The 11,965-nt window shown below is 38.8% G+C and overlaps 1 protein-coding gene across 1 annotated transcript in view; it reads right to left on the minus strand.

The window, feature by feature from the left end:
• Positions 1-11,082, minus strand: part of LOC150089405 (DENN domain-containing protein 1A-like) — a 263,359-nt gene extending 252,277 nt beyond the window's left edge. Inside the window, exon 1 of the mRNA XM_090389970.1 lies at positions 10,786-11,082. Within this exon, the coding sequence (XP_090246096.1) occupies positions 10,786-10,802 (17 nt within the window). The 5' untranslated portion in view covers positions 10,803-11,082. The remainder of the gene's footprint in view (positions 1-10,785) is intronic.
• Positions 11,083-11,965: the final 883 nt, after the last annotated feature.

Below are 11,965 nucleotides of genomic sequence, written 5' to 3' on the forward strand. Positions count from 1 at the left end.
GCAACCCAAGCACGGTACTATGTACTATACGTTCTAATACCTCTCATGTTTGGGGTTTTCATTAAAAAAATTTTAAAAAAAGGCAGGGAGAAAATGTTACAGAGAGGAAGTAGAAAGAATATTGAGGATTACAGGGTTAAAAGAGCTGAAGCAAAGTCAGTATGTAGACAAAAGAAAAGAGAATGGGAAAAGATAAGAATAGAAAAAATGCAAGAAGAATATGACAGAGGGCAGATCAGGAAATTCTATAAAGATGTAGGAAATGTAAAAAAAGGTTTCCAGCCATGTCTTTACCCCTGTAAGAATAAGAAAGGAGAAATAGTAGGGGAGTAGTGGAGATCACAGAAGTTTGGAAGGAGTATTTTAATTCCTTACTTAATAAAGAACAGGCACGCCTTGAAGAAATTGTAAAAGAGAAAAAAGAAACAGATAATGTTGAAGGTATCTTGGGCCCAACAACAGAAGTACGGGATGCAGTCCAAAGGGCTAAAAACAACAAAGCACCTGGAGAAGATAACATCCCAGCAGAACTCATAAAGGCAGGTGGCAAGAAACTGATACAAAAATTACATCAGCTTATATGGGATGTATGGGAAAGAGAAGAATTGCCAAATGACTGGAAGACAGCTGTAATCATCCCAATCAACAAGGGAGATAAACTAATGTGTGGAAACTACAGAGGGGTTGCCCTACTTGGTGGAACATATAACATTCTATCCTTCATCTTGATTAGAAGAATATCAAGACTAGCAGAAGGAATAGTTGGTGAATATCAAAGTGGGTTCCGTGCAGGGAGGTCCACCTTCAGACAGATCTTGGAGAAGTGCTATGAATATATAATGTTGATCTGCATCATCTTTTTATTGATTTCAGCATGGCATATGTTATGAATCTGTTAGTAATGATGGAAAGCCTGGGCATACCAAAAAAGCTTGTAAGGATGATAAAGATCATACTGGAAGGAAGCAAGTGCAAAGTTAAGGTGCAAGGGAATCTCACAAAGTCATTCAAAGTGAGGAGAGTACTGAGACAGGGAGGACCCCTTGTCGCCAGTCTTTTTAACTTGGTGTTGTTAACTTGGGAGCTATGATTCAACATGATAGTAGTAATAACACAGAAATTCAGGCTTGTCTTAATGCTGGTAATAGATGCTATTTTTCCTTGCAGAAACACTTTCGATCGAAGCTGCTCTCCAGAAGAACAAAAATTTGTGTTATAAAAAACAGTGGTATGACCTATCGTGACTTATGCTAGTGAAACAGGCATTTAATAAAAAGGACAAGAAATCTTTAAATGTGTGGGAAAGGAAGATATTAAGGAAAATCTTTGGCCCAGTAAAAGTTGGAGAACAGTGGAAAATAAGGACAAACCAAGAGCTGAAGGAACTGGAACATGTACTATAGGTTTTAATATGGAGAACCGGATAAAGTGGGAGTGATAAAGAGCTCAAGACTTAGATGGGCAGGCCACGTGATACAAATGGAGGAAAATAGATGGCCAAGGAAAGCAATGGAAGGGCAACTGGGAGGAAGGCCGAGAAGGAGGTGGGTGGATGACATAGAGAACAACCTACAACAGCTTAGGGTGAGACAATAGAGAACAATGGCCAGGGAAAGAGACAGCTGGAGAAAAACTGTTGAGGAAGCCAAGGTTCTACAAAGACCGTAGCACCGTGGAGTGAGTAAGTAAGTAAAGCTGTGATTAATTTTACATTTTCACTAGCCACCAAAAGCCAAAACTGCTCTAGCCACACAGTATCTCCACCAGGTAGCACACCTAAGGGAAGGGGGGGTTTACTCGGATATATATATATATATATATATATATATAAAAAAAAAAAAAAAAACTCTCCCTACTATGATTAATTAGCATATAAATATAAAAGGCACTTCCATAGCCAGGTGGGAAGGAGCAGCAGAGCGTAGCACGCTTCTTGATTAGACCAGGGTTTGAGCCTGTCACCACCAAATACGGAGGCTCGGAAAGGTCAGGGAATGACCACCGCATATTACCGGAGCAATATGGCCTTAGTTGCTAATGCTCCTAAATAACAAACAAACAAACAATAAATATAAAAAGACCAGTGTATTAGAGAAAGTAATGCTTACATTCCACCAACTCTATCTTCCGCAAATATAGGTTGGAATCATCACTGCCAGTGTTGAATCCAGTGTTTGCACTGGGGGAGGGGGGTGGAGAATGTAAACTTTTGGGAGTACATGTGTTTATTTTTTATTATTATTTAATATTTCCAAGATATGTATATGTTACAAACAAATCTATATATTTATGAATGTTATAATAAGATAAATAAAAATAGGAAACAATAGTTAGTTCAAAAAATCCCATTACTGACAATAATCACAATTTAATAATTTGAAAATCACTGATTACAGTTCAAAAAAAAAAAATCGTGCAAATTATAATCAAATATGCAAATATTATAATAATCTTATTCATCTTTGCATATGTATCACTTCATTTATTAATTTTTCCAGTAACTCATCCAGGCCTTCTAAGCTTTATCTTCATGCATTCTTGCAATATTACAATACAGATACATATATAACAAAAAGATTATAAAATGAATTGTTTATAGGTTGCGACTAGACCAAACCAAACCGTCTTGTTTGCAGTATACAAAATAAGAATTAGCCATTCACATTAGAATTCACATTAACCACATTTAGTTGATGTGAATTTTTGTTTTGTGTTTATTTGACATAAATGGATTGAATTCGCAGGGGCACGTTATCCAATAGGCAAAAAAGGCATCTGCCTAGGGCACTGATCAGAGGGGGGGTGCCCAAAATCACTGTTCGGAAAATTCATTGCTGTTTTTTTACTAATATTTTTAAGTGATTTTTATCGGAAACTGACTTTCTATCTGAAGGCCAATGAACTCTAAGATTAATTTGAAAATTATGTTTTCTTCAAAAATGGTTTTACCGATTTTGATAAAATTTTATATTTAGTTCTTTAAATAGTTGAGTTAGCATTAGTAGAGGGATATGATGCAAGAAAGCAAGCTTATGCAGCATCAGCCAAAAAAAAAACACACTTCCATTTCACCCCTCCGTTCATTCGAAATACCTGTCCAGCTGAGCCTTAAATTTATTTAGGCTATCAACTTCCACAACAGGGGATGGAAGTCTGTTCCACCAACCAACTACCCGCTGGCTAAAGGCAAATTTCCGCACATCTATCCCACATCTGTCTTTCCTCAATCTGAATTTATGCCCTCTCAGGTGTTTATTCTGAGCAAGAGGAAGAATCCCATCAGCATTGAGCATGCTCAACCCATTCAAGCCTTTATACACCTCTATCAGATCAACTCGCTGGTGCCTAGTTTCCAGACACTGTAATTTGCAAAACTTAAGCCTTTCTTCGTAAGAGCAACCCTTTGTTCCATTCACTAATCTTGTTGCCCTTCTCTGTACTCATTCCAGCAGCTCTACATCCTTGAAATGAGGCCTCCAGACCTGTACACAGTTGGCCTGACCATTGCCTTACAAGGGAATAATCACCTCCTTATCCCTGCTAGAAAAATTCCTGTATATCATTGACAAGACACCATGAGCTACTCTTGCAGCCGGTCTACACTGCTCAGAGAACTTCATATCTGCCTGCACAATTAACCCCAGATCATTTTCATTCTCTACCACTGTCAGTGTAGTACCACAGAGTTGATACGTTGCTCTGGGGTTGCTGTTTCCTATATGTAGTACTTTACATTTGTCAATGTTAAACTTCATTTGCAACCCTCTCAGCCCATCTGCTCAACCTTTCCAGATCCTGTTGCAGCAGCATAGCGTCAGTAGTGACCTTAACAGCCTTGCCAACCTTTGTACCGTCTACAAACTTGGACATTAAGCTTGTTATACCATCATCAATATCATTTATAAATACAGAAAACAATAATGGACCGAACACTGAACCCTGAGGGACTCCACTAATAACATTAGTCCACGATGAGCAGTGTCCATTGATTTGACCCTAGGGGCTCACATCTGGTGAGTATGGGCTTGGCACACTCAGGGTCCTGAGCTGGATATCATCATTCTTCTCTTTCCTGGTGATTCCTTTCTACTCTCTCTCTCTCTCTCTCTCTCTCTCTCTCAGGGTAACTCGGGAATTTTTTTTTTTTTTTGGCTGGTGCAGCATAAGCTTCAGGCTTCCTTGCACCATATGGCTAATAATAATAATAATAATAATTACCACTCTCTGTCTTGTCCCCCTCAACCATCCCTTTATCCATAGCACCAATTTTCCTCCAATGCCACACTGCTCCAATTTGTGCAGCAGTCTTCCATGTGCAACAGTATCAAAAGCCTTTCTAAGATCCAAATATATAATATCAAAGTTATTCCTTGCATCCAAAAACCATGCTGTGTCCGAGCTATAACTGAAGTCTTGTCTAGATGATCCTGCAGTGCTTTTTTAATCAGTGCCTCCATTAATTTTCCTGGAACAGAAGTTAAACTCACGGGTCTATAATTACTTGTGTCAGCCTTTGATCCTCTTTTGTGAATTGGAGTCACATTTGCACATCTCCAGTCTATGGGTACCTCCCCTGAGTCCAAGGAAGCTCTCATAATTATGGCTAAGGGTTTGCTTACTTCCTTTCCTGCCTCCTTTAATATAACTGGATAGATCCCATCCACCCCAGGTGCCTTTCTTGTGTTTATCTTCAACAATTTTTCCTCCACTTTACGCTCAGTTATTAAAAGATTATTAGCATTAGCATTAGCATTAGTAGAGGCATTTGATGCAAGAAAGCAAGCTTATGCAGCATCAGCCAAAAAAAAAAAAAAAAAAAAAAAAAAAAGTAACATAAATAAATAAAAATAACCACTTCCACTTCACCCCTCTGTTCGTTCGAAATACCTGTCCAGCTGAGCCTTAAACTTATTTAGGCTATCAACTTCCACGACAAGGGATGGAAGTCTGTTCCACCCACCAACCACCCGCTGGCTAAAGGCAAATTTCCGCACATCTATCCTACATCTGTCTTTCCTCAATTTGAATTTATGCCCTCTCAGGTGATTTTTCTGAGCTAGAGGAAGAATCCCATCAGCATTGAGCATGCTCAAACCATTCAAGGCTTTGTACACCTCTATCAGATCACCCCGCTGGTGCCTAGTTTCCAGACACTGTAATTTGCAAAACTTAAGCCTTTCTTCGTAAGAGAACCCCTTTGTCCCATTCACCAATCTAGTTGCCCTTCTCTGTACTCGTTCCAGCAGCTCTACATCCTTCCTGAAATGAGGCCTCCAGGCCTGTATACAGTACTCTAGGTGTGGCCTGACCATTGCCTTATACAAGGGAATAATCACCTCCTTATCCCTGCTAGAAAAATTTCTATATATCATTGACAATACACCATGAGCTACTCTTGCAGCTCGTCTGCACTGCTCAGAGAACTTCATATCTGCCTGCACCACCACCCCCAGGTCCCTTTCATTCTCTACCACTGTCAGTGTAGTACCACAGAGTTGATACGTTGCTCTGGGGTTGCTGTTTCCCATATGTAGTACTTTACATTTGTCAATGTTAAACTTCATTTGCCACCTCGAAGCCCATCTGCTCAACCTTTCCAAATCCTGTTGCAGCAGCATAGTGTCAGTAGTGTCCTTGACAACCCTGCCAACCTTTGTATCATCTGCAAACTTGGACATTAAGCCTGATATACCATCATCAATATCATTTATAAATACAGAAAACAATAAAGGCCCCAATACTGAACCCTGAGGGACTCCACTAATAACATTAGTCCACGATGAGCAGTGTCCATTGATTACCACTCTCTGTCTTCTCCCCCTCAACCACCCCTTTATCCATAGCAGCAACTTGCCTCCAATGCCACACTGCTCCAATTTGTGCAGCAGTCTTCCATGTGCAACAGTATCAAAAGCCTTTCTAAGATCCAAGTATATAATATCAAAGTTATTCCCTGCATCCAGTTCTTTTGTGACTGCATCATAGTATCCAATCAAATTGGTCAGGCAAGACTTCCCCTTAACAAAACCATGCTGTGTCCTAGCTATAACTGAAGTCTTGTCTAGATGATCCTGCAGTGCTTCTTTCACCAGTGCCTCCATTAATTTTCCGGGAACAGAAGTTAAACTCACAGGTCTATAATTACTTGTGTCAGCCTTTGATCCCCCTTTGTGAATTGGGGTCACATTTGCACATCTCCAGTCAATGGGTACCTCCCCTGAGTCCAAGGAAGCTCTCATAATTATGGCTAAGGGTTTGCTTACCTCCTTTGCTGCCTCCTTTAATATAACTGGATAGATCCCATCCACCCCAGGTGCCTTTCTTGTGTTTATCTTCAACAATTTCTCCTCCACTTTGCTCTCAGTTATTACAAGATTCTCTAGCTTACTGCTAGAGTTGAATACACCTCTGGCATTCCCCTCGCTGAATAACTCCTCATGTGTGAATGTCGATGCAAAATATTCATTTAGTTTGTTAGCTACCCGAGCAGGGTCATCAACAGTTGACCCATCGATCTCAAGTGGACCAATCTGATTCATCCCCTTCCTTCTAGAGTTTACATAAGTAAAGAACTCTTTGCTGTTTTTCTTCGCATCCCTTGCCAAGGATCTCTCGTAATCTGCCTTCGCCTGCCTAACCTCCTTTGTAACTTGGTTACAGATCAACTTGTATCTATCATAGGCATCCGTGTCACGTGTTAATTTGTATGTATCCCATGCATTTTTCTTCTCTGCCATATGCCTCATTAGTTCATCTGACAACCATTTAGGCCTAAACCTTGAACAATATTTCTTAGTTGGTATGTAAAGCCTAGTAGCTTCCACGATAAGTTCTTTGAATGCTTCCCATTTTGAATTTGCTGTTGGCAATATCATCAGTTGATCCCACTGTATAGAATTTAAATACTGTCTCAGTCCATTGTAGTCGCCTTTACGAAAGCAATACCCCTTCCCTTTACCCCTAATGGTAGTTACCTCTTTGAGTAACTCCCACTTCAGCACACTGTGATCACTGCCACCAAGTGGTTCATTTATCTGCAGATTCTGAATGCATGAAGAATCACTACTGATAATCAAATCAAGAGTATTACTCCCTCTAGTTGCCTCCCGAACATGCTGATGTAGAAAACAATCATTCAATAAATCCACAAAAGCCTTGCTACTGTGTGAGTGACCAGCCCCCAAATTCCAGTCAATATCTGGGAAATTAAAATCCCCCATTATAAGACTCTCTGATTTACTGGCCCACTCTATTTCTCCGAACAGTTTCTTATTATACTCATCAGAGTCATTAGGCCTATAGCACACTCCTACTCTCAATTTTGATCTCCCAATGCTTATGTCACACCAAACTGACTCGACACTGCACTGTCCAGCGATGTCGACTGGCTTCACTTCCTTGGATTTTATGTGTTTCTTAATTAATAGCATAACCCCTCCTCCCTTCCTATCCTGTCTATCCTTTCTGTACACATTGTACTCCCCAAATTCCAGTTCTGCATTTCTTATATCTGTGTGACACCACGTCTCTGAAATCCCCACAATATCTGCCTTTGATGTTTTGAGCAATACCTCAAATTCATCAAATTTATTTACTAAACTCCTAGCATTGGTGTACACACAAGTATACATGCACCTGTTCTTTTTCTTAGCTACCCTAACACAACCCATGTGTTTACTTGTACCCCAATGATTCCCAGCAGTCTCTGAAATATCCTGCATCTTATTTTCCAGGCTGCGGCTCATTCCAATAGAAGCAGTGCAAGAATCACTTTCACCTCTGCCAGTGGCTACTGTTAATCTATTAGTCCTTGTATCCCCCCAATCTAGCAGTTTTCCGACCCACCTAACATTGCCTCGATAGCATCAGCAAACATTCTTGCACCCTTTCTATTTAAGTGTATCCCATCCCTGTAGAAGCAGTCTCTCCTGTTAACAAGTAAATCTAACAAGTTATCTAACAAGTTAACAAGTTATCTAGCATCTTTGCCAGAGTCGAATACACCTCTGGCATTCCCCTCGCTGAATAACTCCTCATGTGTGAATGTCGATGCAAAATATTCATTTAGTTTGTTAGCTACTTGAGCAAGATCATCAACAGTTGAACCATCAATATCAAGTGGACCAATCTGATTCATCCCCTTCCTTCTAGAGTTTACATAAGTTAAGAACTCCTTTGCCAAAGATTTCTCGTAATCTGCCTTTGCCTGCCTAACCTCCTTTGTAACTTGGTTACAGACCAGCTTATATCTATCATAGGCTTCTGTAAATTGAAAACGTAAATACTGCCTTGTATGGAACCAGTGCCCCTGATAGCCTTAGGCTTAAGGGTGTCCCCATGTAGAATGCAGGTGACTGCTTATCTGGAATTAGCAGTGAAATGCAGCTACAGGCTATGATAATAATTGAAAGCGGAAGAGAAAAATATTTTTGCGAACAAATTGAAATTTATTAATATTATTACTATATTTAATACCACTCATATCCAACGTGAAATTAATAATATACTTTTTTAAGTCTAAAGGTGACGTTTCAGGCATCTTGTCGAACGGTCTGATGATGGGTATCGGCAAGATGCCTGAAACATCACGTTAATGTATAGTGGTTTATGTGATTGTTTAATAAACTATATTATTAATTTCACGTGGTATATGAGTGGTATTAAATATAGTAATAATCTTAATAAAATTAAAATCGTTCACCTGCAAAAATATTTTTCCCCTCCACTTTCAATTATTTCAGTGTGCATTCCAACGAACATTTTATCGAAATGTCCTGCGATGGGTATTAGTAAACCACCCACTTCCCCCTCTTTCTCCTTCATAATTATTTATCTCTTGATAAGTTTTCACCTGAAAATTGCCAATCACCCCAACTGCTGAATTGCAGGTGGGGCTGATTGGCAATTTAGTGGTCAATTTTAGTTTACCCAAAAGCTAAAGGGATTAACATTCCAAAATTCAGTGGCACCTGTAAATCTAACCAATCGCATACCGAGAAGTCACTGTTGTTTGTTTGTTATTTGGTTTTTAGGAGCATTAGCAACTAAGGCCATATTGCTCCGGGAATATGCGGTGGTCATTCCGACCTTTCCGCATCCTCCGTATTTGGTGGCGACAGGGTCGAACCCCGGTCTAATCAAGAAGCGTGCGCTACGCACTGCTGCTCCTTCCCACCTGGCTACGGAGGCGCCCCGAGAAGTCGCACCGATCAACTGTTTTCTATGTGTTCATACTGAGAAGTTGCACAGGTCACCTGTTTATGTTTTCATAACCTGTGAGAAGCTTTAGCTGCATGTCGCTGCTAGTTCCAGGTAAGCAGTCACCTGTGTTCTTCATGTAAACGCCCTAAGTAGCCATGATCTTATCAACCAGTCTTGACTGAATGTCCAAGCAGAACTGAGGGTGCAGCGGAATAATTCAGCAGTATTTGATTTTAATGCGTAATTAACTTAAAAAACGAGTGTAAGAACATTAAATATCGAGCGACAGAAGAACACTGAGAGCTGAACTTTTTCAATAAGATTTTAACTTCAATATTGTAGGTATTTTATTTTGTTTTAGAACAGTCATTTTTATATTGTTTTATATTAAGAAATACAGTGGATACCTGATATATAGCAATAAACGTATGGCCTCCGTTTGTATTTATATTCACCTTCTTTAATGTATGAAGCAATTCAAGGAGGACTGATATCAACTTTTCCTAATGTGGACATAATTTTAAAAATATTTTTGTCAATTCCTGTTTCGAACGCATCAGCAGAACGATCATTCTCTGTGCTTAAATGAGTTAAGAATTATATTATAAATTCACTTGGACAAGAAAAATTAAGTAATTTGGCAATAATTTGTATCGAGAATGATATTACAAAGGATTGATCATAATGAACTGATATATAATTTCTCAGCTCAAAAAGTGCAAAGTCCATAGAAAGCAGTATAAAAATACTTATTAGTTTAAATGCATACATTATTTCTGAATTATTCTTCTGGATTAGATATTTTTATTATGTCATATAATTTGTTTTGTTGTCACAATAAAATGAAATTAAAAATGTTCTTTATTAGTTTCTTCTTTATATGGGCCCTCAAATTCCATTTTGCCTTGGGCCCCATGAAGGTATAACGCGCCCTGTGAATTCGTGTTTTATAATTACAACATTGTGTAAACTGATAATATGGCCCCTAAAGAGCGCAGTAAGAAGAAAATTTCAATTAAAATCAAAGAAAAAATGTGGCGAAAATTTCAACGACCATGGTCTTTGAACAAATATTAAAATAAAAATTACTATTTTTCGCAGGGGGAGATTTTTTTTACATGGGGGTGAAACTCACTCTCGGTCACCCCCCCTCCCCCCGCTTCAACACTGATCGTTGCACATCTATAAGGCTGCGCATTGATTCCGAAATGAACAAGCAATTTGGTTAGTCAGTTTAGGATGATAAACTGCATACATGAAATCGCCCACAACCAGCAATCGTTGTATTTATTTTTTTATATAATCATAAAATGGTAAAACTATTTCAAATTCTTCTTGGAGGCAAAGAGATTCTACACTCCACATAAACAGCTTTCACAAGGGTCAACGTGTAATGGTACAATTACATAAAATAAAACATGTTCTTGGGCGAGGGGGGTTTATCCCCTCCATAAGTTCGCCTATATAAAATCGTAAACACACTGTTTAAAAGCTAAAATACTAATATTAAGTTACAGAGGGTGTCCGGTAGATTATGGTGCAAGAAATATAATACCAAAATATTATAACAATATCCTAACCTACCTGATCCTCGATCCCATCGTACAACCTAAGGGTACAAAATAATGTAAACGGTCCTGTCATAAACAGGGGCAATGAAATCCTATTACAAGGCGGCATGAAAGAATAATAAAAAATACAATTGTTCTGAAATTCATAAATAACAGGAATATTTCCTATTTTAATTTATGAGAGAACACATCAAGTGGAATACATTTTTGATATCGTTACTGCACACAAAACAACAAACCAGTACACAGCTGACGTACTAACTGAACGTAAATATTCCTGCCATGACACACACTGACAGTTTCATTTAGCAACGGCAAAAACCCTCGTATGGAACCGATCACAAAATGTGGCCATGTACTCTTGGAGCCGTTGGCGGAAAAATTATGTAAAGATAAAAGTCCTACAAAAATTCCTTTTTTTGTGTTGAGACTCGGAATATGTTGAGCGGTATACAATGTCTGAAATCTGCATGTGTTCTATGGTGTCGATTTTTCTGCTTGCTGGACGAAAAACACAAGTTTCCGTGTTAAAAAGCCATGCTATTTACGCTTGAAACCGCCTAACTCAGGAAATTTATGAAAAGGGCCTGTTAAAATTCCTGGCGTCATTGACGGAATTTCAACCTAGGTATTTTTCACCAGATGGGCCACGTACGGAGATTAAATCAACTGTGCTACCGGCGAGGGCTCCTATTTGTGAAATAAAGTTGTTAAGATTCAACAAGACTCAGCCAAGATTTTATCATTTTTTTTTTTTTTTTTTTTGCTGTTGTCTCATTTTCATACCTAAGCAACTAAAGTATAAAGCGTTGGTGTAAATGTCGATATCAAGCTAGTAAATTGCATGTACAATATTCCATATTCGATTTGCTTGATTAGAAAAAAAAAAAAAAAACCATGTTTCCTTGGATAAAATCGTAAAATCGTTGTCCCACAAATAAAAGGAAGAAGGAACTAAGGGAAAAGCATCCTTCTAATAAGAGCTATCGTATTATATGAATGTTATTAGTTGAGTTGTCGTTGATGGTCATGGGTTCAAAGAACATTTGCGAAACAACTGTACCCCTGTCGTATTGGGAGAGTTGATTTGTGTTGCTGGGTACTATGAAATGGCGTAGCTCACTTGACAGTTAAACTGGAACAACTAATCCTGGGCCCATCTGAAGTGGCTGAACTGGAGATGACTTCTGAAA

The sequence above is a fragment of the Mastigoproctus giganteus genome, chromosome 2 (genome assembly GCF_048544385.1).
Source record: "Mastigoproctus giganteus isolate SK-2022 chromosome 2, ASM4854438v1, whole genome shotgun sequence".
Lineage (NCBI taxonomy): Eukaryota > Metazoa > Arthropoda > Arachnida > Uropygi > Thelyphonidae > Mastigoproctus > Mastigoproctus giganteus.